This window comes from Sarcophilus harrisii, chromosome X (assembly GCF_902635505.1).
Source record: "Sarcophilus harrisii chromosome X, mSarHar1.11, whole genome shotgun sequence".
In the NCBI taxonomy this organism is placed as follows: Eukaryota; Metazoa; Chordata; class Mammalia; order Dasyuromorphia; family Dasyuridae; genus Sarcophilus; species Sarcophilus harrisii.
This window is the reverse complement of record NC_045432.1, coordinates 6,684,004-6,710,007: the sequence shown is the minus strand read 5'-3', so window position 1 is coordinate 6,710,007 and position 26,004 is coordinate 6,684,004. Positions and strand designations below refer to the sequence as shown.

At 46.0% G+C, this 26,004-nt stretch overlaps 2 protein-coding genes across 2 annotated transcripts in view; one reads left to right on the top strand and one right to left on the bottom strand.

Annotated features, from left to right (window-relative positions):
* Nucleotides 1–2,167: 2,167 nt before the first annotated feature.
* On the bottom strand, nt 2,168–7,987 carry LOC116420298 (basic proline-rich protein-like). The gene is given in 4 exon segments (XM_031944728.1): nt 2,168–4,807; nt 4,810–6,226; nt 7,077–7,133; nt 7,609–7,987. Coding segments are annotated over 2 exon segments (1,578 nt in total). The 5' UTR covers nt 6,097–6,226; nt 7,077–7,133; nt 7,609–7,987; the 3' UTR covers nt 2,168–4,516.
* A 5,355-nt stretch (nt 7,988–13,342) lies between these two features.
* LOC100916248 (coagulation factor VIII) overlaps nt 13,343–26,004 on the top strand; it is a 122,482-nt gene continuing 109,820 nt past the window's right edge. Inside the window, exon 1 of the mRNA XM_031944727.1 lies at nt 13,343–13,751. Within this exon, the coding sequence (XP_031800587.1) occupies nt 13,597–13,751 (155 nt within the window). The 5' untranslated portion in view covers nt 13,343–13,596. The remainder of the gene's footprint in view (nt 13,752–26,004) is intronic.

Genomic DNA, 26,004 nt, shown 5'->3' with positions numbered 1-26,004 from the left:
AAGTATATATAGGCATATATATCAGACTACATGTATTCATACTATCACATAGTATATATGCATATCAGACTATATTAGATTACATATATCAGCTCACATATACCAGACTATGTGTGTGTGTCAGATTATATGCACATATCAGAGTAGATATTAGACCATATATATATATATATATATATATATATATCAGAGTATCTATCTGACTATATATACACCCATCACACTATGTATTAGACTACAGCTCTCAGCCCCTATATATCAGACATAGAACAGATTATATATACCTATGAAACTGTAGACACACACACACATACACATATAGATATATATAACCCTAACCATAGATGATTCTGTCTCTGTCTCTGTCTCTGTCTCTGTCTCTGTCTCTCTCTCTCTCTCTCTCTCTCTCTATATATATATATATATACATACACACACATATCAAACTATACATATAAGACTACACATAGGCTCTGTGTGTATGTAACTACATATGTTTATATATGCCACACACTATATATGTACACAGACTATATATATATATATACACACACATATATCAGATGATATACAGCCTATATAGATCAGGCTAGATGTATATGAGACTATATTAACTAGAAATGTCCCAGAATATCTGTCTTTCCATGTATCAGACAATAAAGATTGAAGGAACTCTCCCACAAGGAGAGGGCCTACTTAGTGAAACTTAATTAGTGTGAGAGAGATGAAAGGTTCACTCTCTTCAGGGTTCTTTAGGCATTAGCTTTAAGATAAGTTGCACAAGTCTGAAAACTTTGAGAGGAGAGAATATGCAAGTGGAAAGATTAGGCAAGTGGAGAGATCAACAAATGTGAGCATGAGAAAAGGAAAAAAGAAACAAAGGTTCTCATTAAGGGCCTACTGTGTGTCAGGCCCTGTGCTAAGCACCTTAGAAATACAGTGGTATCTCATTCGATCTTTGTAATAACCCTGGGAAGCCGGTGTTTATGTTAGCCCCATTTTACCTTAAGGAATTGCAGCAGATGGGGTAAAAGTGGCTTGCCCAGGGTCACTCAGCTAGTAGCTGACTGAGGCTGGATTTGAACTCGGGTGTTCTTGATTCCAGGCCCACCTAGCTGCCAGGTGACCAGATGATCCAGTCTGGCAATTAGATCGCTAGGGGCTTTAGAACATAGTCTGACAAAACTTATGGCTCCCTTCTTAGGGCTATTAAGGAAAACATCGAAATACAATAATCGATGTAACTGGACTATGCACATGCCCTAAGATAGAGGTAGCTTGGGGGGAAATAGCAGATAATTTATTTCTGGGGGAAAAAAACCATTCTGTATTCCTCTCCATGCAGGTGGGAGCAGCTTCTCCAATGACAGCATAGCTAAAGCAGGCTGCATCTTTAAAACTATGAGGTTGGAAGAATCTCTCCTTTTCTGGTAGGCACTGAGGGTAAAGGGCCCGATTCACTTCAATCAGAAGCGCCATTCACTGAGCTGCCTGTGAGAGAAGGGCTGTCTTCCCCTTTTCCCTTTTAGCCTCCATGCCCCTGAGAATTGGGCTTGGGGTTTGGGTCTGTTTCATTTGTCCATTTTAGTTGTGGGTGCAGGCATTGGACTCCCTGGACTTGGATGCCAGAGCCATGATGCTTTGGAAGGTAGAATTCCTGGCCAGATGATGCTGTCAACCCACGAGGTAGCAGGTATCCAGGTCCAGAGGAGGAACTGAGTGAAGCTGGGAACCTGATCCCTCTCCTCTGCCTGGGGATTGATGGTGTAAGGGGGAGAGGGGTATTACAGAGTGAATGTTGAAGTAAAACCTAATCTCAGTGGGAAATGATTACGTGGGACCAGGACTGCAGGTAGCCTGGAAATTGGGGGAACACTTCTGGTTTTTTCTTGTAGTTTTCCCCTTTTGTTCTGATTTTTCTCTTCCCAACATGATTCATATGTAAATATGTCAAGTATGAATGTGCATGTATAACCCCCAGAAAAGGTTGACATGTAACTGGGGAGAACTTTTAAAAATTGAGGGAACACATTTGGTGAAGGCTTGAACCAAGTGGCAGAGATCGGACACTCCTCAGCCCTCTTAATGAGCATTCTGAGAGAGACATGACACGCAATAGGCCTCGCTTTCAGGCAACGGAGATCAAGATAGTCACTGCTGCATCAGAGTATTTCTAAAATCAATTTTTATTAATGTATCCTTCAATCACTTACATCACTATACCCTTAATCCCTCCCCCCTCCCAGATTATACTAATATTATATCCCACATGGCATTTTTTCCAGTGGAAAAAAATCACAATTGATCAATACATTGAAAAAAATCTGAAAACATACATCATATGTGGCCCTCCCATCTCCACAAATCCTTACATCAGGGATGTCCTCTTTCTCTAAAACTTAGTTTTCAGTGCATGTAATCAAACTTTATTCAGCCACGCACGCCAACCTCCCATCTTAGAGAGTCTGATTCTTTCATGCCAGACTCTGTCCAAGCTGGAGACCATCCCTAGGGACACCCTGGCAACAGACTGGGGCCTCGGGTACATTTCTTATACTCTTTTGACTTTAGGTGTTCCTGAGTTACCACTTGATTGTATTTGATTTCAAAATCACTGTCAAAAGTTTGTTTTTTTCACTGGTGCTCTGACTCATCGCAGGGTCAACGCGTTGATCAATTGGTCAAAAATTATCCAAAAGCTAGAAAAAGACCAAATTAACCCCCCCCCCCCCATCAAATACTAAGCTTGAAATTCTAAAATTAAAAGAAATTAATAATATTGAAAGTTAAAAAAACTCCTGAACTAATAAATAAAACTAAGAGTTGGTTTTATGAAAAAAATAAAAAATCATCTAAGTTTTTTCTACGTCATAGCTACGTCTACATCATTGATTGTCTTACTAAAAAAATCACTTAATCCAAACGGCTCCATCGCAAAAATGGAAGTTTAAAGCAACATGTAATAAACCAAGCTGATAAACTATCTTGTTAAGGTATTAAAACTTATTCTCATTACATTTAAGTAGAAAGGTTGCACCCCATGGAGCATTCAGGTGGATAGTCCTGTGGGAGCATCCTTAGCCACTCCTAATGGCACTTGCGTTTCTCCGGTAAACGGAGGGGTGCTTGGGACTGATGACACGACCCTCAGTGATCCTTTCTTCCTTCCTCACTCGCTTCAAGACGGTGAGGGATAGGGAAAGGCCTCCTTTCCAGAATTTTTCTCAGGCAGGCTGAGTGTTAGTTTGGGCCAGTTTGAGTCTAGATCTCAAAGCCCCACTACCCTGTCTGCTGTGATGGTTAAGGGGAGATCCCGAGAAGTTTATTTCCAGCCTTGGAGGCTACCTTCTGAGTTGGGGAGTCCCCTGGCAATGACACTGGGGCTTCTTAGAGAAGATGACCACTGGCCTGAGTATCGGCCCAGCTTTCTGGCCTGGTTTGCCACGACACCTGAGACCACCCATCTATAGAGGGAGTTGTTGAACAGTCCAGAGCTGAGATAAAGATGAAATGTCAGTTCACTAGTTCTGCAAAACACTCAATGTGCTCCTGTTTTATTATTCTCTCAGGAGCCGATAAGAATTGCTCTATGTTCCTCCTGCTTCTTCAGCCTTTGATAATCTGCAGTCTTGTGTATCTTACACAGTATCTTGTCGCAAGCATATATTTTGTGGGAAAGAAGGAAATTCATGGAATATCTTTCTACTCACCCCTTGTGGGAAGAATTCAGACATGAGCAAACCCTAAGCTTTGGGTCATTTTTCACTCAAGCGCTTCAGGCTGGGGGTTGGGCAGTCACAAAGGTCCCAAGTGCACACAGTTAGATCCCTGTCTGCAGGACCACACGCCCCGGGAATGAGGCTGATCTATGCACCTTGGGTCAAGAAAAGGTGCCCGACCCCGAGGAGGCAGACGACTGCCGTTAGTTTGCAGCTGTCTTGCTCCGGCGGGAAGCTCAGTCACCCTTCAGAGCTATTGAACTGTGGCTGCCGCTTTCAGTCCTTGTTCAGAAGCTGCCAAGCACGCAAAATACTGGGAAGGCAGCAGCGGTGCTTTCAGATTTCTGGGATTTGGGGCCCCAATAAAAAAACCAGCCTCCACGTGAGAAAAACTCCACGTAAAATAAAAGCATCGTAGGATGCATCCGTGCAGGACTGGATTAAGAAGTGGGCTTGGACCCCACGTGAGTCAGGAATCAGGAGCTAATTCTCCCCAAAGATCTCAGCAGCATCAATCAGATCCCAATGCAATCTCCTGAGGAGCAAAGCCGGAGAACTCCGGCCCGATCCCTTTATTCCGGGGGCCAAATGGCCTCCCGGTCACTACGGACGCCCAGCAGCGGCCGGGATTCATTTGGCGCGCCGCTGCCTGCCGAGGCTCACTCAGATTCTCTTGGGGCATCCCCTTTTCTCCTGGGCTGTGGATTGCGGGTGGGCTCTGTAGGGAAAAAAAACCCTTCAAAACAAAAGAGAACAACATCCTGCCCAACAGTTTGGAAATTGGAATGATTAAAAGGCTAAAGACCTAATGAATGCCCCGGGCAAGCGGCGGACGTTTGCGTCGGGGGAGGGGCGGGGGGGGGGGGGGGGTTGGCACGTTTTTCGGCTCTCAGGGAGAGCCGGGACCCGGGACCGCCGGCGGGCGCCCCCGGTCGCGGCCTCCGGCTCCTTTGGGCTCCTACGGGGGGCTGGCCAGCTCGCTCTCCCCCCTCGGGGTGTGGCACCTGTAGCAGTCGAGCCTGTGGGCGTAGTTGATGACTCCGCACTGGGGGCACTGCCAGGAGCCGGGAGCGGGCCCGGAGCCGTGGCTTCGCTTCCAGGGCCCGCCGCGGTAGGGCCCACGCCTCCGGAGGCTTCTCCAGGGAGCCTCGGCGGGGCCCCACATCCCGTGGGGCTCCAGCATGCTCGGGGCTCTCATGGGGAAGTAGCCTGCGTACCGGGCGAAGGTGAGGCGCTGGGGAGCCGGCGCGCCCCCGCACGGGGGGAGGCAGTCCCAAGGCCCGCCTCTCCTCTCCGCCCGCCCCCAGGCGCCGCAAGCCTGGCACACCCTCCTCCAGCTGGCCGAGCTCCTCCAGCGGAGCGGGCCCCACGGAGGGCCCCAGATCCGAGGCCCCTGGCTGGGGGGCTGAGGCGCCCAGGGCCAGGGCTGCTCGAACCTGGGTCCCGCGACCGGGCCGTAGCTCTGAGGGGCGGCGTAGATCGGCCAAGGCGGGAGCGGGGGCGGGGGCGGGGGCGGGGTCTGGAGCAGCGGCTGGGGCTCCGGCTCCCCCTCGGCCCGCGACCCCTCCTCGGCCCGCGGCCCCTCCTCGGCCCGCGGCTCCCCCTCGGCCCGCGGCTCCCCCTCGGCCCGCGGCTCCCCCTCGGCCCGCGGCTCCCCCTCGGCCCGCGGCTCCCCCTCGGCCAGGGGCCGGGGCCGGAGCTGGGCGGCGACCAGGGCCTGCTGCTCTTTGGACTGCTTCCGCAGCCTCTCGATCTCGAGCTGGCACCGCGCGTAGCTCTCCTGCAGCTGGCGGCAGGTCTCCCGGTCCTCGCGGTTGGCCTGCAGGAGGGCTGTCAAGCGGAGCTGGCCCTCCTCCAGGTCCTGCCTCATCTTGCTCAGCTCGTCGTTGAGCTCCCGCCTCTGCGTGTGCCACTGCACCCTCTCGGCCTCCAGCTCCACGCTGTGCTCCTGCAGCTCGGCGTACTTGGCCTGGCTGCGGGAGCACCCCGGGCCCGCCGCGGCCTCCGGGCCCCCCGCGGCCGGATGGCCGCCGCGCAACCTTTCGGCCTCCCAGGCCTCCTCCATGAGCTGCTTCTCCCGCCTCAGCTGCTCGCATTTGTACTTCAGCTCCAGGACCTGGGCTTCTTTGCAGTCGCACTCCTCCTTCCGCTGGGCCAGCAGCTCCGTGGTGTCCAGACAGGCCTGCCACAGGGCCCAAGCGGCGCTGGCCTCCCGCTCGCTCTTGCTGGGCTTGGCTTCGGCGCAGAACTTGGCGAAGGCCTCCCTGGCTGCCGTGGCCGGGCTCTCCGTCTTAAAGTAGCCAGGCTCCCAGGGGCTCTGGCCCTTGTTCTGGAGCCAGTCCTCCAGCGACAGCTGCGGCTCCTCCGCCTTCGGCATCTCGGGGCCGGCGTTTTGGTCCGGAGCCTCCACGGTGAGGACGATCCCGGGGAGTTCCCTGCGCTCCAAAGCGGTGGCTCGGTCCGTGCCCACCGACTCCCCGGTGCGACAACCCCCGAGGCTGCAGAAACTCAAAATTCAAATGACAATGAAAAAATTAGAAAAAGTTAAAGAATATCAAGGAAAGCCCCCCCCCCCCCCTTCCCGAATGACATCTTCCTGGCTGAAATCGTCTTAAATTGATCGGCCTCAGACTTGGCTCCGTTTGGGCCTCACAAGTTAGAATGTGATCTCCCCCTTCCCAAAATCAGCCCAGCAAGAGGAAGCAGGAACACAGGGTACAGGACTTTCACACGGGCGGGGGGGGGGGGGGGCAGATTCCCAAAGTGGAAAACTTCCAGAACAGTCTCAGGTGTACAAGGCACATCAATGAAATCAGCTTGCTGGCTCAAAGTGAGTTCTTAAAGCTACTCAGTACACAGGGTTACACCCTCCCCCCAAACCCCTAACCCCCACCCTAAGAAAACCAAAAAGCAAAACCAAAAACCAAACCAAAACAGCAAGGAGGTGGCAAGGAGAAGGTGGGCGCCAAGACGGCTTAGTAAGGAATAATAGCAAACCACAAACTAACCCTAACCCTTAGACTGTTCGCCAATAACATCAGAACCATTTTAAGCAAATCCCTCCACTTTGGTTCAATTTCTCCAAGAGCAGTTTAGCTTCTCTGCCCTTTCCCTTTTCCCCAATCCATAAACTGCCAAGAAAACTCATGGTGGAGAGTGGTTTAGTATTCTTTTTGCCACCTTCCATCTAGTGCCCAGCCTGCCCCACATATGCATTACTTACTTTCCTACCAGCACCAGACCTGTTAGCAACGCCACCCTCTTGATAAACTCCACAGGCCCACTGGGGCAGAAATGCCACTTTTATTCCCTAGGGTCTGAGGCTTTCTGGCAGTGGCAAGAGTTTACTGAACTTACGTTTTTTTGCTTGACTCCAATGCAGTTTAGACCCAGCGGCTCTTACTTTTCCATGTCCTTTGGGGGAAAAAACATATTAATGTTAAACGTAAAAACCATATTAATGTTAGACATAAAAAACCAGAAACATTGCAGAAACTGTAGCTCAGACACCTTTGGAGGAAATGGAAATTTCCTCAGAGTGAGCTCCAGAGGGAGAAGACATACCACAAGATGCTAGAAATGAAGGGAAAAAAAACAAATGTATAGATATTTGTGTAAGAAAGAAGAAAAAGCAATGAAGGTGAAATCTAGTAGGGCAAGTACCTGGAAGAAGAAAAGGAAAGAGGGAAAGGAAGGTAGCAAAGGCCGGAGCAGCTTTTGGTGGACAGCTCTGGGGCTGACCCTCTCCAAAGTGAATACTAGGCAGCTGCTCTGGAAGCTGAGCTGGCAGACCCCCCCCTCCCCAGGCTCTGCTTCAGAGAAACCCTGAGTCCTTGTGGAGGTAGCAGAGCCGTCCCTCGGCTTCCCACACAGCTTTCCCGGAACAAACCCGGGAGAAGCTCGCTGCTCCGTGTCCTGCTGACTTCTGTAGGTCTTGCTCAGGCTGCAGCATCTCTTATTCTCGCGGGCGGCAGGCCCTTGCCACCCAGCAGAGGGGCTTCCGCCAATCATATCCTCTCCTCCTGTTTAGCCTCCCCAACATTTGTTTCTTTTTCACACATGAGAAACAACTGCTTACACAAAGAGCCATTCTGGAGGCAATTAGGTATCATTTTCACGGGGCAGAAGGGAGAGCGGGACACTGTGTAGACACTGTGTTCCGCCAGGCTTTGATAATTACAGCTTGACCTTGCTTTGGTTTACTAGTTTCTCTTAAACCCATTTTAATTTGGGGCACATCTATGAGATCTGGTTAGCAGATCCCACAAGGTGGCCCGGTCACGTGGATGGGGATGCTCCTTTGCCGGCTCTCCCCCCAATTGTGTCACCCTGCCTTCAAAGAACCATCAAGGATAAGGGGCTCAAGCTCCCAAGGGACCAAAGTGGCTTCAAGGTTGTTGGCAGAGCTCAAGTATCCCACATCCCCAGACCTCCCTGTGAAGGCTCCGTCCCACATAAGCAGGAAAAGTTAACTAACAATCCATGGCCCTTTGTGGGGTCGTAAGACTTCTGACCTAGGCACCCCCAGAGAAAGGGAAGGAGAGCTCTCTGAGGATTTCAAGGATGGGGCTGCCACTGACTCTGTAACCAGAGTGAGAATTTTTTTGCAGTTTCTTAGTCATGTTTACTTATTTTATTAATAATATTTTATTTTCCCCAACATATGCAAAGATAGTTTTCGACATTCACCTTTGCAAAACCTTGTTTTTCCATTTTTTCTTTCTTTCTCCCTCCCCACCCCCAGACAACAAGCAATCTGATAGAGGTTAAACTTTCAATTCTCTTTTTTTTTTTTGGCTGAGGCAATTGGTTTAAGTGACTTGCCCACGATCACACATCCAGGAAGTATTAAGTGTCTGAGATCAAATTTGAACTCAGGTCCTCCTGACTTCAGGGCTGAAACACCTGCAACTCTAAAAATATTTCCATATTCATCATGCTATGTAAGAAAAATCAGATCAAAAAGGGAAAAAAATCATGAGAAAAAAAAATCCAAGCAAAGAGACAATAACCCCCCCCCAAAAAAGGTGAAAATACCATGCTTTTGATGAGGTTAGTGGCAGGTTCAGAGTTCAGGGAACCAAATGAAGAGGTTTGGCTCCCCGAAATTCCCCTAGGATTTGGCACAGGGCAGGGAGTTGTGGGAACTCCCTTCTGGCAGTGCAGAGGTGCTTTGTAAAGGAATTGACGAACCCGAAAAGCTAGACTGGCAAAAAGAAGTTTATTATTGGCTTTGGGAAGTCAGCCTTTGCTCTGCATGAATAGAAAGGCTGAACTCCTTGGTGGCAAGGTCCCAACAGAGAAGTAAAGTTTCTAGTAGAGAAATCCCAACAGAGAAGTGTAAAGTCTTGTTAGGGAAATAGGTGAGAAAGAGATAAAGAGAGAGTAACGCTGAAAGAGAATATCATTTCAGTGGACAGAGGGGAGCTGCTATGCCAAAGGGAGAGAGAGGTTCCTTGGCATGGCATGGCATGGCATGTTAGGTCCTCTACAAGGAGCGAGCCCCAAGTTGGCTCTTTTTATAATGGAAGACTAGGCTAGAGGCTCGGGGCAGTTCTTGATGGGAACTGAGTACAGCCTGAGCTGGAATCAGAACAGAAAATCTTGGAATTGAATGAATGTCTCTGGGCTAATCTCCAGTTCAATGGTCCTGGACTCAACCAGTCCCACCCAGATAGAATCACTTTCTCTTGATTGCCTGGGGTGGGTCTCTCTGGGGAGATCTTAGCGTTCCCCCCCAAAGTCAGAGAGAGAAGAGAAAGAGTTTTGGGGCTCCCCTTGTCACTTTGATTTACATTTTTTTCTAATAGCCTTTTATTTACAGGATATATGCATGGGTAACTTTACAGCATTAACAATTGCCAAACCTCTTGTTCCAATTTTTCCCCTCTTACCCCCCACCCCCTCCCCCAGATGGCAGGATGACCAGTAGATGTTAAATATATAAAAATATAAATTAGATACACAATAAGTATACATGACCAAACCGTTATTCTGCTGTACAAAAAGAATCAGACTCTGAAATATTGTACAATTAGCTTGTGAAGGAAATCAGAAATGCAGGTGGGCAAAAATAGAGGGATTGGGAATTCAATGTCATGGTTTTTAGTCATCACCCAGAGTTCTTTCTCTGGGCGTAGCTGGTTCAGTTCATTACTGCTCCGTTGGAAATGATTTGGTTGATCTCCTTGCTGAGGATGGCCTGGTCCATCAGAACTGGTCATCATATAGTATTGTTGTTGAAGTAGATAATGATCTCCTGGCCCTGCTCATTTCCCTCAGCATCAGTTCGTGTAAGTCTCTCCAGGCCTTTCTGAAATCATCCTGTTGGTCATTTCTTACAGAACAATAATATTCCATAATATTCATATACCACAATGTACTCAGCCATTCTCCAACTGATGGGCACCCACTCAGTTTCCAGTTTCTGGCCACCACAAACAGGGCTGCCACAAACATTCGTGCACATACAGGTCCCTTTCCCTTCTTTATGATCTCTTTGGGGTATAAGCCCAGTAGTAACACTGCTGGATCAAAGGGTATGCACAGTTTGATAACTTTTTGAGCATAGTTCCAAACTACTCTCCAGAATGGTTGGATTCGTTCACAACTCCACCAACAATGCAACTTTGATCTACATTTAATCTCCATAGTTCTCTTTCTGAACGTGGATGGCACTCTCCATCCCAAGTCTATTGGAATTGCAGGGCTATCATTACCTCAACATTTTAGGGTGCTCTATGGCCAAGTCCTCAAGCAACTCAAAGCCAGGTCTGCTTGGGGGATTCTCAGCCTGATTCCAAGAGAGCCCACAGTCAATCACCCACCAGTTCATAGACCTGGAGATCAAACAAAAAGAAAACTAGGCCACAGCCAAAACAAAAGAAGGCAAATGCTTGGAAAGGAGGCCTCTTTCCTCTCCATTTCTTTCCCATTTGGTTTCCTTCATGTTCCTTGAGATTCATTTTGAATAACGGTCTGATCATATATACTTATTGTGTATCTGATTTATATTTTAATATATTTAACATCTACTGGTCATCCTGCCATCTAGGGAGGGGGTGGGGGGGGGGTAAGAGGTGAAAAATTGGAACAAGAGGTTTGGCAATTGTCAATGCTGTAAAGTTACCCATACATATAACCTGTAAATAATAGGCTATTAAAATTAAAAAAAAGAGAGAGAGATTCATTTTGTTGTTTTTTTCTAGCTTTCCAACATAATCCTTTGGTAGTTTGGTTGGAATGACACAAAATAGATTAATTTAGGTAGTATTGCGACTTTTATGATACTGGTGTGTTGGATCGTGCTCTTCTCCCCAAAATATCACAGCGTTGTGAGTTCATGACTTTAGTGATGAAAAGGACTCCGAGGTCACTGAGTGGAACCCTCTTATTTTCTAGAAGAGGAATCTGAGTCACAAAGAGAAAATCAGTTGCCGTTGCTCTAAGTAATAGTGAGTGGCAGAGCCAGGATCTGAAAACATATCTTCTGACTTGTTGTCTTCTTGACATCCTTCTTTCCTCTACACTTAGACATGATCTTTCCTGGCAACAATCTTTACTCGCTCACCTCCCCGATGAGCATTTAAAAAAGTGATGGGATGATCGGCTATGATAGAATTAGCCCTTCTCAGCAGGGAAGTGATTCAAAACAATTCCACTAGACTTGGGGTGGAAAGAACTATCCAGAGAGAGAATTATGGAGACTGAATGTGCATCAAAGCAGAGAATTCTCCCCTTTTTCTTGTTGCCTGCTTGTTTTTCTTTCTTTCTTGTGGTTTTCCCCTTTCGTTTTGCATTTTCTCTCAGAACATGATTGATATGGAGATATGTTTAAAATGGTTGTATATGTGTATCAGATTGCTTGCTCTCTTGGGTGGGGGGGGGAGGGAAGGGAGAGACAGAGAAAAACATTTGGAGCTCAAAACCTTACAAAAATTAACATCGAAAACTATCTTTACATGTAATTGGAAAAAAGAAATTGCTGTTAAGGAGTTTAAAAAGAAAATAAAATGATGTTGCCTCAAATCACTTCAGTCATACAGCAGCTATCCCGGTGGTTCTCATAGAATCATGGATCTAGATTTGAAAGGCCAGATTGAGGCCATTTTACAGGTCAGGAAACTGAGGCCCAGGAAGGAGGAGTGACTTGCTGAGCATCACTTATGTTGGAAGTGTTCTGATATTTTCTATTAGGAGGAAAGAAAATATAGAGTCATTAACCCCATATTGTGTTAGAGTGAATCTAAGAGATACAGGCCACGGAGATGGAGCGCTGGGCCTGGAGTCAGGAAGACCTGAGTTCAGACATTTACTAGCTGTGTGGCCCTGAGCAAACCTGATCGCTTCAGTGTCCTCAATTATAAAATGGGGGGTAATAATAATACCTCTCCTGAAATAGCTCCTATTATTATTAAAGTGTCTACTGCATGGTCTGTTGTTTGACTTTTATTTGAACCCTAATTTCAATGCAGGATGCTCTTTCCCTTTTTTACACCACGGTTACTTTTCAATGGCTCCCCTGCCTCAGTTCTACAGCTGGGAGGTTGACTTTTTTTTTTAAAAACCTTTTTATTTTCAAAACCTCCGCATAGATAGTTTGCAACATTCTCCCTTGCAAAACCTCGTGTTCCAAATTTGGGAGGTTGGCTTTTGACCGAATTTATTTACTAATTTTTGTTAGTGTGCCCATTTTTTGGAATAGTATTTCATTTCTCCATATACATGCATAGATAGTTTTCAACATTCACCTTTGCAAAAGCTTGCGTTCCAAATTTGGGAGGTTGACTTTTTATTTTCCTGAGGTGATCGGGGTTAAGTGACTTGCCCAGGGTCACAATGGGTGTTTTGTTAGAAAGATAGATGTCAGAGGTAAGATTTGAACTCAGGTCCTCCTGACTTCAGAGCTGGAGCTCTAGCCACTACACCACCTAGCTGCCCCGGGAGGTTGGCTTTTGACTGAATTTATTTACTTATTTTTGTTAGTGTGCCCATTTTTTGAGGAATAATATCTTATTTCTCCGAAAACATGCAAAGATAGTTTTCAACATTCACCTCTGCAAATCTTGCGTTCCAAATTTTTTCTCTTCTCTCCCTTCCCACCCCCTCAGACAGCAAACAGTCTGACACAGGTTAAACATGTTGCCATATTTGTCAGGCTACACAAGAAAAATCGGATCAAAAGGGAAAAAAACAGGAAAAAGAAAAAAAAAAAACCAAGCAAACAACCATCCCCCCAAAGAGAAAAATACTATGCTTCGATCTACTTTGTCTCTACTGTTCTCTTTTTGGATGTGGGTGACACAAGTGCTCCTTGTTGAAAAGAATCGGGTTTTGACTGAATTTAACAGATTGATTGCTTCACAGCATCAGCCACTACATGGGCAAAATCAGTGCTATCAGTCACTTGCCACCTTCTGTTCGTCTCCAGCTCGTTCTTGGTCTGGGGGGCCTTTCCGAGCTGTGCTCTTTTGCCAGCTTGCCCTGCCTGGCGGTCCAGCAGCCCAGAGCTTGCCCCGGGAAGTCCTGGGGAAAGGCGAGAACGGGAGGCTTGGCGGTAGCACTGGGGGGTCCGTGCTTCTCTTTCCTGCCTTTTCCCATGAGCTCTTCCTTCCTCTCCTCTGGCTCCAGTTCGGTGTGCTTGCGTAAGGCAGTCAGGCAACTGAGGTATCTGCCTCTTTTTTCCCTTTCCTAGTTCAGCTCCTCTAGGAACCGCTCTTCCTGGCAAAGGCTTGCTCCAGGCTCTTCGGTGCTGCTGGTCCTGCCCCTGGAGGATCCTGGGACCTGATCTCAGAACCGTTTTCTCTGCTGTGGGTGAATCAAGAGAACTTTATGGGAGAATAATCTCCCTGGGACTTGGGGCTTGCATTTTCCCAGAATGAAGAAGGCCACGCAGCTCTTGCTCGCCAGCTCTGTCCTGTGTCTCCTGAAAGAGAGTATCTGCGCTACCCGGAGACACTATATCGGGGCTGTAGAGCTGTATTGGGACTATAGGAGAAGTGAGCTGCTCAGTGCTCTCAGCCTGGAGCCAGGGTAACGTCTTAGTGTCTGCTCTTTTCTATGTGGGGCTTTGAAAGGTTGGGGCAGTCTGAGGCTGGCTGGGACGCTTGCTCCAAATAACGGGTGGGGGGCACTCGTGCCAGTCGTGGTGCCAAGCCAAATGGCCACCTAGAAGTCCCGCACCGGCTAAGGTTCAGGGACAGCTTTCTTTGCAGTGATGAGGGAGTGCAAGGTGACTGTCATGGTTATTGTTGTTTCGTGATTCTTGTTGTTCTGTGGTTATGATTTCCTGCTTATTTCTCTGGGCTTTGCTCGCTGGCATTGTACCTACCGCTCCCTTGCTTCAGAAAGCAAACCTGGACGGGTCCATTTTCCAGCTCCCCTTCTCCCCCTGCCCCTCCCCAGTCTCAAACTTCCATAGATGAGAGAGGTGACCCTTCTACTCCAGCACTCGGGGCATCATGAACCCTCCTATATCTGGCACATTCTGTTGAACTGGCAGCAATCAAAAGTCATCAGTCGTTAATTGAAAATGATTTCAGCTCCAGCACTGTACCCGAGCCGATTTCTCTCACCGTTTAGCCCACGCCTGTGTATCACACACCCGTGGGTCTTGGAGATTGTCTTCCCAGTTAGGAGCCGGGCTAAGGAAGCCGTGAGGCCCTTTCCAGCTGCCACATTCTGGGGCCTGAAATGTTCTTCCCTCTGGGATGGTAGAAAGAACAGTGGATTTGAAGCCAGACGCGTTGGATCCATATCCTGGCTCTGTCACTGCCTACCCATGTGACCCTGGACAAGTCCCTTCCCTTTTCTGGCCTTCAGTTTCCTTACATGTAAAATGAGGGAGTTGAACCCAGAGATTTAAGGTCCCTCCAGTCTGAGGTCTAAGACTCTTCCTGGCTCTGTTCCTGTTGCTGAGGGTTTGCTCTGGGTAAGGTGAGTGATGGGGAGAGAAAACAGACATGTCCTCAGGGGGCTTTCGGTGGGTTGGGAGTAGGAAATTCATGTACATCAGTGCCTACAGTCCAGGGAAGAATGTGATAGAGACCATAAAAAAGTGCTCCTTCAACAAGGAGAAATCTTGGGAATAGGTGTCAATCTGGGAGGTTTTTCTGGAGGAGGGGAAGCATGTATGAAGGCTTGTGAGCTCTGGGCTGGATTTCAACTCCCAAAGGTTTTAATCCAAGTTCTTAACTTGGGGTTTATGAACTTGTTTTTTTTTTTAATATTTTGAGAACTGTGTTTCAATATAGTTTGTTTCCTTGGTGATCTGATGTATTTTGTGTTTATGCATTTCCAAAGCTCATTCTGAGAAGGAGTCCACAGGTTCCCAGCACAAACAAGAACCGTTGCCTTAAAGGGAGGAGTGAAGGAATTTTAGGGAGTTAGGGTGGGTAGAAGGACCAGTTTGAGCAAGACTCTGGAGGCAGGGCCTGAGATAGAGAGTTGCCTGCTTTAGCTGAGAAGTGTAAGAGAAAGCAGGAGAGGTAGTTTGTGGTCAGATATGTGCAAAAACAGAAAACCAGAGCCTCAGGGGTGCAGTGACTCGCTGGCTCTCCTGAACCCCACTCAGGAAGCCTGCCATTTTCGGGGGATTTAGAGCCTGTTACTTCTTGCAATGGCCCAGTCACTCCCAAGTGCATCCTTTGGAATGCTCAGGCCTTCTCCTCCTAAGTCTCCCTTGGCCCATTTATTTCTTTGGTTTGGTCGTTTGTTTGATTAGTTTCCAACATTCGTTTTTATAAGGTTTTGAGTTCCAAATTTATTTCCCTCCCTCCTTTGCCTCCTCCCCTCCCCGACAGCAAGTAATCTGATATGATTAAACACGGACAATCCTTTTAAATATATTGCCATGTTTGTCATGTTGAACAAGAAAAATCAGATCAATAGGGAAAAAAACCAAAAGAAAGTGCAAACGTACAAACAAAAAAGGTGACTTGGATCCACATTCAGTCCTCCTAGTTCTCTTCCTGGATGAGCCTGGCATTTTCTATCCCATTAGAATCGTCTTGAATCACTACATTGTTGAGAAGAGCCAAGTCCATCGCATTTGGTCATCTAAACTTGATCTCACTGTTGTGTAAAATGTTCTCTTGGTTCTGTTCACTTCACTTAGCATAGTTCGTGTAAGTCTCTCCAGGCCTCTCTAAAATCATCCTGTTGATCATTTCTTATAGAACAATAACATTCATATGCCACAAGTTATTCAGCCTTTCCCTAACTGGTGGGCATCCACTCAGTTTTCAGTTCCTTGCCACCACAAAAAGGGCTGCCACAAACATTTTTGTACGTGTGGGTCCTTTTTCCTCTTTCATGGACCTTTTGGAATACAGACCCAGTAGTGACACTGCTGCATCAACCCACTTGGCTCATCTTTCACCCCTCTGCTTTGCATTGCCATAATCCTGTTTCTCTGACAGGTCTCACTTCCTCTTAGGCTCAGGACTCCACAAAAACAAAACTAAAAATTTCCCAGATTTCCCAGATTTATTTAGGATACTCAATTCTAGACAATGAATTTTATTTTATTTTATTTTATTTTTTACCATTTATCTTATTATATTTTTTCCAAAGTGTTTTCTCATAACAACCTTGCGATTCAGAGAATACAATGACAGGATGTTTCATGCACACAAGATTGCTATCCCATTTTATAGATGAGGAAACCAGCTTCAAAAACACCAAGTACCTACAGTCATATAGCTAATAAAGAAAAATAATTCAAATTCACATTCAGTCCTTCTGATTTTAAATCCACAGTTCTTTTCTTTTCAGCAAATTGTCTCACTAAAAGCCTTTTTTCCCCTATTTTTTAAAATTGTAGCTTTTTATTTACAAGATATGTGCATGGGTAATTTTTCAGCATTGACAATTGCAAGACCTTTTGTTCCAACTTTTCCCCTCCTTCCCCCCATCCCCTCCCCCAGATGGCAGGTTGACCGATACATGTTAAATATGTTAAAGTATAAATTAAATATAAAATAAGTATACATGTTCAAACCGTTATTTTGCTGTACAAAAAGAATCAGATAGTGTACAATTAGCCTGTGAAGGAAATCCAAAATGCAGGTGGACAAAAATAGAAGGATTGAGAATTCTCTGTAGTGGTTCATACTCATCTCCCAGAGTTCTTTCGCTGGATGTAGCTGATTCAGTTCATTCCTGCTCCATTGGAACTGGTTTGGTTCATCTCATTGCTGAGGATGGCCAGGTCCATCAGAATTGGTCATCATAGAGTATTGTTGTTGAAGTATATAGTGATCTCCTGGCCCTGCTCATTTCCCTCAGCATCAGTTCGTGTAAGTCTCTCCAGGCCTTTCTGAAATCCTCCTGTTGGTCATTTCTTACAGAACAATAATATTCCATAATATTCATATACCACAATTTATTCAGCCAATCTCCAACTGATGGGCATCCACTCAGTTTCCAGTTTCTGGTCACTACAAAGAGGGCTGCCACAAACATTTTGGCACATACAGATCCCTTTCCCTTCTTTAGTATCTCTTTGGGGTATAAGCCCAGTAGTAACACTGCTGGATCAAAGGGTATGCACAGTTTGATAGCTTTTTGAGCATAGTTCCAAATCGCTCTCCAGAATGGCTGGATCCATTCACAATTCCACCAAGAAAGTATTAGTGTCCCTGTTTTCCCACATCCCCTGCAACATTCCTCATTATCTTTCCCTGTCATTCTAGCTAATCTGACAGGTGTGTAGTGGTATCTCAGAGTTGTCTTAATTTGCATTTCTCTGATTAATAATGACTTGGAGCATCTTTTCATATGGCTAGAAATAGTTTCAACTTCTTCATCTGAGAATTTAGACAATGAATTTTAAAAGGGTTACTGACAAATGGGAACATGTCAAGAGTAGAGGGACTGGGATGATGAGGGAACTGAAGACCACGTCATGAGAATGATGTAAGGAGCTAAAGCAGTTTAGCTTAGAAAAGAGCCATCCCTTGGACGTGGCTCTTTTCAACAATGAGGTGATTCAGGCCAATTCCAATATACTTGTGATGGAGAGAGACGTGTTTCTGTGAATATTTTGGTTTCTATGGATCCTTTCTGTTTTTGGCCTCTTGGAGAATAGGCATAGCATTGGAGGCTGAATCAAAAGACGTAGCCATTTTGGAGTATCTTACTGTAGTTTCAAATTGCTTTCCAGAGTGTTGAACCAATTCCCAATTCTTCCCACAATGCTTTAATGTGCCTAGTTTTCCATAGCTATAAAGAAGCCTTTCCTGCATCAGATCCTGCACCAGCATCCTTGGGAGCATGAACATACTTACCTCCATCCCTATGTGGGTTCTAATTGATGCAATCATTGGGGCCTGTGCCTGGCAAGCAGCCAACTCCTGTTCATACCCTGATGTTCCCTATTGAGTAGGTGTAAGTATTCCTGTTTTTTGGTTGGTGGAGTGGAGGGGTCGTACTCCATTCTCTAGTTGCCCTTCCTTGTTCTATTCTGGAGAGTCATACTGAACCGTAAGGAAGATTTTTTTCTCTTGCCCTTTGGTAAATCAAAACTTCCTGATTCTACAAAAACCTTTGACAACAATCACGTTGGCCCTTTTTCAACTCTTCAGTTAGATTCAGAGTTAAGGGAGATAAATGACAAAATGTTCCTGGCACTCAAAGGCTGTCCTTTTCTTTTCCGGGTTTTTGTTGTTTGGGGACTTCTGCTCTCGCATGGAAAAGTTCTGGCAAAAGTATGTGTGTGCAGTGTCCCTGCTTTGAACTCTTATTTCATATCTGATTGGAAACCTGTTTGAATTCTCATTGCATTATCTGGTTCTATCTTGTTCACAATGCTGTGGCCAGACCCAGCCCTTCCTGTTAATCAGCATCAAAATGATTTCATTGATTAAGGTGAATCATCAAAAGACAACTCCCAACGTCTCCAGTTAGATTGAAATTGAATTTAACATAATAAATTGTATTTACTATATCAGATGGACCAAGTGGTCTATTAGTCACATATTTCCAAATATCTTAGTATTCGATGCTGTTCAACTGTCTGATATTCAATTGCATTTTTTATATGCAACTTTTACAATCCTGTGAATGGAGGGGATCGCCATTGCTGTCTTCCACTCTGCTCAGATCGATGTGTGGGATTGTGTTTAGTTCTGGGCACCATGTTTTAAGAATGATTGAAGAGGTCCAGAGAATGGTATCCAGGATGGCCGAGGGACTTGAGAACGTGCTGGAAATGAGACTCGATCGAAGGATCTGGGGCTGTTTATTTTGGAAAAGAGACCACTAGAGAGTGGGTGGGTAAGGACCCATACATGAAAACAGTTCAGGGATCTGAAGATGTATCAGCAGAGAAGGGCTTGCTTAGCCTTCTGTTGCTTGGCTTCATTGGGACCAGTTGGAGAACATGCGATAGAGTGACAGCTTTCAATTTCAAGTCAAGAAAGACTTAGCATGGAGAGTTCTCCCCTTCGGGAGAACCAGGCACCAAAGGCTGCCTGGAAAAGGAACAACAGTAGTTTTCAAAGCACTTTACAAACAGGATCTCATCAATGCTTACATGAACCATGAATAGGTGGTGCTATGATTAGCCCTATTTTACAAATGAGGAAACTGAGGCTCATCAAGTTTATGTAGCAGCGTGGTACAGTGAGAGGAGGCCTAGATTCAATCCCCACTTCTGCTATTGGTATTGCCTTGAATCACCACACTGTTAAGATCACAATTGATCATTACATAATCTTGTTACTGCGTCCAATGTTCTCTTGGTTCTGTTCACTTCACTCAGCATCAGTTCATGTAAGTCTTTCCAAGCTTTTCTGAAATCAGCCTGTCCATTATTTTGGTGTTATGTTCTAAACTTTGGTAAGGTGCATCTACTCCAATTTTGTACCTCTCAGCACTACTAGGTCTTTATCCTAAAGGGATAAATGGAATAAAAATGGAAAAATGGAAATGGATAAAATAAATAATGGGAAAAGGTCCACATGTAGAAAAATGTTTCTAGCAGCTCTCTTTGTGGTGGCAAAGAACTGGAACTTGAGGGCATGTCCATTAATTGGGGAATGGTTGAACAATGAATGTAATGGAATACTGTTATCGTTCTATAAGAAACGATGAGCAGGTGGGCTTCAGAAAAGCCCGGAAAACTTGTACGGGAACAAGTGAGCGGAAGCGGGATATCGTGCACAGTAACAACTCTGATGGACCTTGATGGACTTAGCTCTTCTCAGCAATACAATGACCGAAGACAATTCCGAAAGACTCATGATGGACAAGGAACTATGACATCTGAATGCAGATTGAAGTATACTATTTTCATTTTTCTTCCTCATTTTCCTTTCTCGAGGTTCTCTCCTTTTGTTCTGATTCTTCTTTCACCACGTGTCTAATGTGGGAATAGATTTAATATGATTGTACATGTGTAACCTATATCAGACTGCTTGCCAGTGGCAGGGCAGGGAGTAAAAGTTTGGGACACTAAATCTTTTAAAAATGAACGTCGAAGGCTAGCTTTACTTGTAATTGGAAAAAATAAAATATTGCTAAATGGGGGAAACTGTGACTGAAAGCTGTATGAATCCTGTAGAACACATGTGTACATATGCATAGAGGTAGAGTTTGGTAGTCTCAGTACATTTCACTCTCCCTTGTTAACTGTACTCCTTACAGGCCAAAAGTGCCATGCGGTGGTCATTAGGCACGTGATAGCTCCCATTAGGCCCGTGATAGTTCTCATTAGGCACTTGATAGCTCTGTAGCCGAGGACTTCTTCTTATCCCTTGGGAGCTGGGAAGGTTGAATTAGGACCAACAGGTGGGAGGGAAAAGGTGACCAGTTTCGGCTCAGCGTAAGCATTTGTTCACAGTAAGAAACATCTCTTAATGGAATGAGCTGTGTGATAAGGCAGTGAGTGCCCTGGTCCTGGACGTGCTGAGTTTCGTTGTCACCGAGAGGAAGTGCAAATAATTTCTCTTCTTCCCCTTGGAAAAAATTCCCGTTTGTCATAACCCCAGTTCCATCCTAACAGACTCTGCTTTCCTGCCTCAGTGCACCATAACTGGGATGGTGACCCACTGAGACGAGTTGTTTTAGTGCAAATAATGATGCTGAAATGGCCGATTCACCAGGTGGAACTCGGCCTGAAGTTCTTTTGCGCTCATCTTGTCCTTGCCCACTGCAGGTGGGCCCAAAGTACCACTTGGGAGACTTTTCTTGCAGACAGAAACTTTGTGGCCCTGGTACCTCTGGCAAAATTAGCCAAAGCTTCTCTGCCCACTTTTCCAGCATTCCCATTGGTTCTTGGCTAGCGACATAGCCTAAGGCACATGGCCGGCCTATAGGCTTTTATTAAGGAAGTAGGGGCAGTGGCCCCCACGGGTGGTTAAGGGCCTTTTGGAGTGAATGCTCTTTCTCCTGGAGAACAAGAAGAAAAATTCCATGATCTCTTAAAATCCCTTGCACCTATTCCATTGGAATAGTGCCCACACACTCAGGGGGTGATACCGAATCCAGCAAAGTAGCACGTCTCCATTGCCTGTCCCCTTCCTGTCCCTGTAGTCATTTCCCTGACTAACCTTCAGGAGGGAGAAGCCTGATAAAGTTAGGGAAGGAGTTGAAGATCGCATCTCTAAGGTCCCTGAAATTAAAATGCTGACGCAATGCCAAGAGCCTCAGCTCAAGGTCCGGCCCCTTTGAGGTGGGTACCTTGCTGGCAGCCCATCCTATCGATCGCTCTCTTCTGTGTCCATTTGTTTGTCCTTGCTGCCATATCCGGAGATCACCCACAGTAAGTGGAGGGGGCTTCATGTAGAACCCTGAGGTATCATTAGGTGGCCTTTTCAGGGTTAACACTAATTTTAAAAAGTTACCATTAATTCCTCATTTTTTTTAGTGAGCGGGAGCCCGAGAGTGACCTCACAGACGTGGCTCTGTTGGAATTCTGGGCCTTTGGAGTTAGAAATAGAAGGGACTTGGGATATTTTCAAAGTGAAGCCAAAGCCCCCATTTTTAGATGGAGAAACTGAAGGAGGGGAAACAGGGACTACTCTGAGGTCACTGGAAGGCTCCTGGAATCCCCTGGGGATGCTCTTTGGCAGGCGCGGGCCTGGTTGCATTAGGGGTGCAAGGGCATTCTTTTTGGTTATTTATTTTTTAATACATATTATTTTATGAATTATGTCGGGAGAGAAAATTCAGAGCAAGAGGGAAAAACCATGGAAGAGAGAAAAATAGATGTGAACATAGCATTGTTGAGGTTGGGAAGGGGACCCAAGAGTTTGGTGTGAAGACTGGTGTCGGTCGTGAGGTGTCTCAAAAGAATTTGCAAGCATGGACTCATATCCAAGTCAAGGGGTAAAGTTTTGTTGTAATTGGAGCAGGCTACACTCCAGAAGGGATTAACCAGGAATCAAGGGGAAAGAGAGAGATTTATAGGACGCAGTTGGATCAGAGCTTCATGTTACTTATTTGCTAATTTCATGGCTTATAAGTAAGTCTGAGAAGTGGTCTATTCACTCTTGCCTCAGGAACTTGGTTGTCACTCACCAACAGATTATGTGTGGTCAGTAATGTTTGCAGGATTATTCTCAGGCTAGAAGACTTTGAAATCATTGACAGACAGATTGTAGAACAAGAGGGCTTCAGAAATCATTGCTGTCTCCCCCAGAAGCTACATCACATCAGCATGTGTTGATTTCCATTCACTCACCTTGGTTCTTTCTCTGGCTGCAGACGCCATTTTCTGTCCAAAGTCTATTGGGATTGTCTCCGATCACTGAACCCCTGAGGAGAACCAAGTCCTTCCTAGTTGAGCATGGCACATTTGGGTGCAAGGGCCTTCTTACAAACTGCTGAAGGCGCTAGAGCACCAAGAGAGCAAGTGCCAGGGTGGGATCGGATGCAGAGCTTGTTAAAGGGATTTAATTGCCATTGAACTCTATCTCCCTCATTCCACACAGACTGGCTGAATAGGATTCTAGTCGTGTGTATGTGTGTGTGGTGTGTGTGTATATATGTGTGTGTGTTGGATATGTGTATGTGCAAGTGTGTTGTGTGTGAGCGTGGGGGCATGTAGTATATGTATGTTTTATGTCTGGAAACGTGGGTGCGGTGGGAGTATATATGGTATGTCTGGTATATTTGAGCGTAGGTAATGTTGCTGCACATGGGCATGTAATTTGTATGTGGATGTGTGAATGATGTGTGTATTCATGTATTTGGTTGTGTGACTGGATGGGGTGTATGTGTGTGTGGCGTGTGAGTGCTGTTTGTGGTGTGTTTGCACTGTGTAGGTGATGCACAAGTATGTGTTGTGGGTATGTGCATAGGTATATTGAGTGAATATGGGAGTGTGAGAGTGTGTGTGCATATTCCCAGAGCTGGAGTGACTGTCTCTCGAGAGCAGTCGCCTCATTTTATCATTCCTAAGATATTCCAAGCCCATGGAATTCTGGGATCTCCAGCAGAGTTTACAGCAGAAGGCACCCTTCGGCACATGTGTGTATGGGGGAAGGGCCCCTGAAGTTCTTCCTTGGCCGGAGGTAAGGAGTTGGCCATCTCGGAGAGATGCTAAGGACGCCAGGTGGTCAGGTCAGGAGGAGGCGGTGGCCAGGTTGCCTTCTTTTCCCTGTTTTAGTTCAAACTGATTTTCATTCCAAATGGGAGAGGAGTAGGAGAATAGCTAAGTCAGCTCCAATCAGGGACCTTACTTAAATGTCCCTTGTGGGGGAAGTGGGCCTCCCACCCAGTTTTGCTCCCTGACTGTGGCTCACTCCCCTCTTTTTAGGAGGGGCTCTCCATACTGGGAGGGAGACGGTGGAGGAACATTTAGAGTGGGTGTGTTGGTGGAATGCTTGTTCAAGTTTCGTTTGGGGGCAGGGAGGATAGAAGGCAATGTTTTTCTGGGACTTCTACTGTATTTCATTAAATGCCTTTGCTTTGAGCTAATGGTGTCCTGTGGCTGATGAGAGAAAAGGGCAGCCTGGGTGAGGAAGCATTCTGGGATTGGGGTCAAAGGACTTGGGTCAAATCCTACCTTGGTCACTTACTCCCGGGCCATTTCTAGGCCCCTGTTTCCTTATCTGAATTAGCCTCCAAGGTCTCTTCCAGCTTGCAATCTCTGAGGTATCGGTGTGGATTTGGAGACTATGGTTCCAAGTTGGTAGAGACTCTCTAGAGTACCCTGCAGGTGCACTCACTACTCTGTGTATAGAAGGTGCCTCAGGTGCTCCTAAAGGTGAGGAAATGGAGCCCCAGAAGGAGTTGGGGTCTTGGTTTTAGTAACTCACCCCCTAGGCAGCAAAGCTGAGTTGAGATTCCAGCCAGGTCTCTCCTGCCTCAGGCCTCTCTATTCTGCCCTATGACTTCTCAAGGGTCAAAAATGACTTCAGCAGGGGCAACTGGGCAGCGCAGGTCCTGGACTTAGGAGGGCCTGAGTTTAAATATGGCCCCAGACATTTCACACATACTAGCTGTGTCACCCTAGACAAATGCCTTGCCCCCAATTCCCTTGGCCAAAAATAAATCAATTTAGCTCTGGCTCTTTCATTTCCCATGATGAATGGGTGAGAGTGGAAGTAGTCTGCAAAGCCAAAGCAAAAAGAGACCAGCAGAACCTCAGGGTGCCTTAGAGGCGAATCCTCTCATTTTCTAGATAAGGAAACTAAGTCCAGGTAGGAAGTAGCAGAATCAGAATTTGACCTCAGGTCCCAAGACTCCCCACCCAGTGGCATCCTGCCTCCAATATTACCTGAATGGTTTTGCCCAAAAGATATAACCTCATTTAGTCTGAGTTTCCCTATTTTCTTTCTTTCTTTCTTTCTTTGTTTAAATATATACGATCCTTTTAAACGTATTTCCATCTTTGTCATGTCGTACAAGAAAAATCAAATCAAAAGGGAAAAAACATGAGAACAAAAAAAATCAAAACAAACAAAAAGTGAAAATCCTGTGCTTTGATCTATATTCAGTCTCCATGTTCTCTCTCTGCATAAGTAGGGCATTTTCCAGCTTAAATCTGTTGGACTTTCCTTGAATCACCAAGTCCATCGCAGTTTATCCTCACATAATTTTCTTGTTACTTTGCACGAGTTTTTCTTGGTTGTGCTCACTTCTCTCAGCATCAGTTCATGCAAGTCTCTCCAGGCCTCTCTGTATTCATCCTGCTGGTCATTTCTTGCAGAACAATAATATTCCACAACATTCATATGCCGCAGTTTACCCAACCATTCTCTGAATGAGGAGCATCCATTCATTTTCCAGCTTCTGGCCACTACAAAAAAGGCTGCTACAAGCATTCTTGCACAAACAGGTCCCTTTCCCTTCTTTAAGATCTCTTTGGGATATAAGCCCAGTAGAAACACTGCTGGGTCAAAGGGGATGCACAGTTTTATGGCCCTTTGAGCATGGTTCCAAATTGCTCTCCAGAATGGCTGGATCCCTTCACATCTCCACTAACAATGTGTCAGTATCCCAGTTTTCCCACATCACCTTCGACATTTATTATCTTTTCCTGTCCTCTTAATCAATCTGAGAGACGTGAGGTGGAACCTCCCCATTTCTTAACATGATCTTTCTTCTGCTTCTAAATCTATGAATCTAAGAAAGGAACAAAAAGAAACAGAGGCAAAGTCTTTGGCCCTGGCCATACAGATAGTCCCAGCTAGAAACACTCTGGCCATGAAGGCTGCAGCTCTGAGCAGGATTCCTTCCACGTTGGGCCATTGTTCTTTATAAGAGCCACAAGAAATAATTACGAACTCTTTGTCCAGCAAGTTTTGGAGGGACTTCTACTACACAGTATTACCAGTGAGACTCACTGAGGACAATTAATGGCCTCCTTTGTCTCAGAGTAATGAAGGCAACATTGAGGTGAAGGTTCCTTGTCCTAGAAGGCTCGGGCAGACTTGAGAGTGGTGTCTCTTGGTTTCCTCAAGTCTGGGTTGATGGGTGGGAGAGAACCCAGTACATTCCCCAGCCCTGTAGGCAAGTGAGCTCCTGGATTCATACTGTGACTTCCTGACATTGGGAAACAGGTGACCTGAGAACACTGGTCAGGCAACTTGCAGACTATGGAAGTCAAAGGGGCTTTTAGGGACAGGAAAGAAATAGATGCTTGAAAACTTTCTCCAACTTAAGCCTAATTCCATCCTGTATCAGAAACTCCCAGCATTCTGTGGGGAAAGAATTTCAAAATACTGTAGCGATGAGAGGATACGTTGTTGTTTGGTTCATGACTACCAACACGTGGCAAGGACTTGGAGCACTGGGTACAGGCTGAGCCGGATAGTGTTTGGTTTTCCTTCCAGCT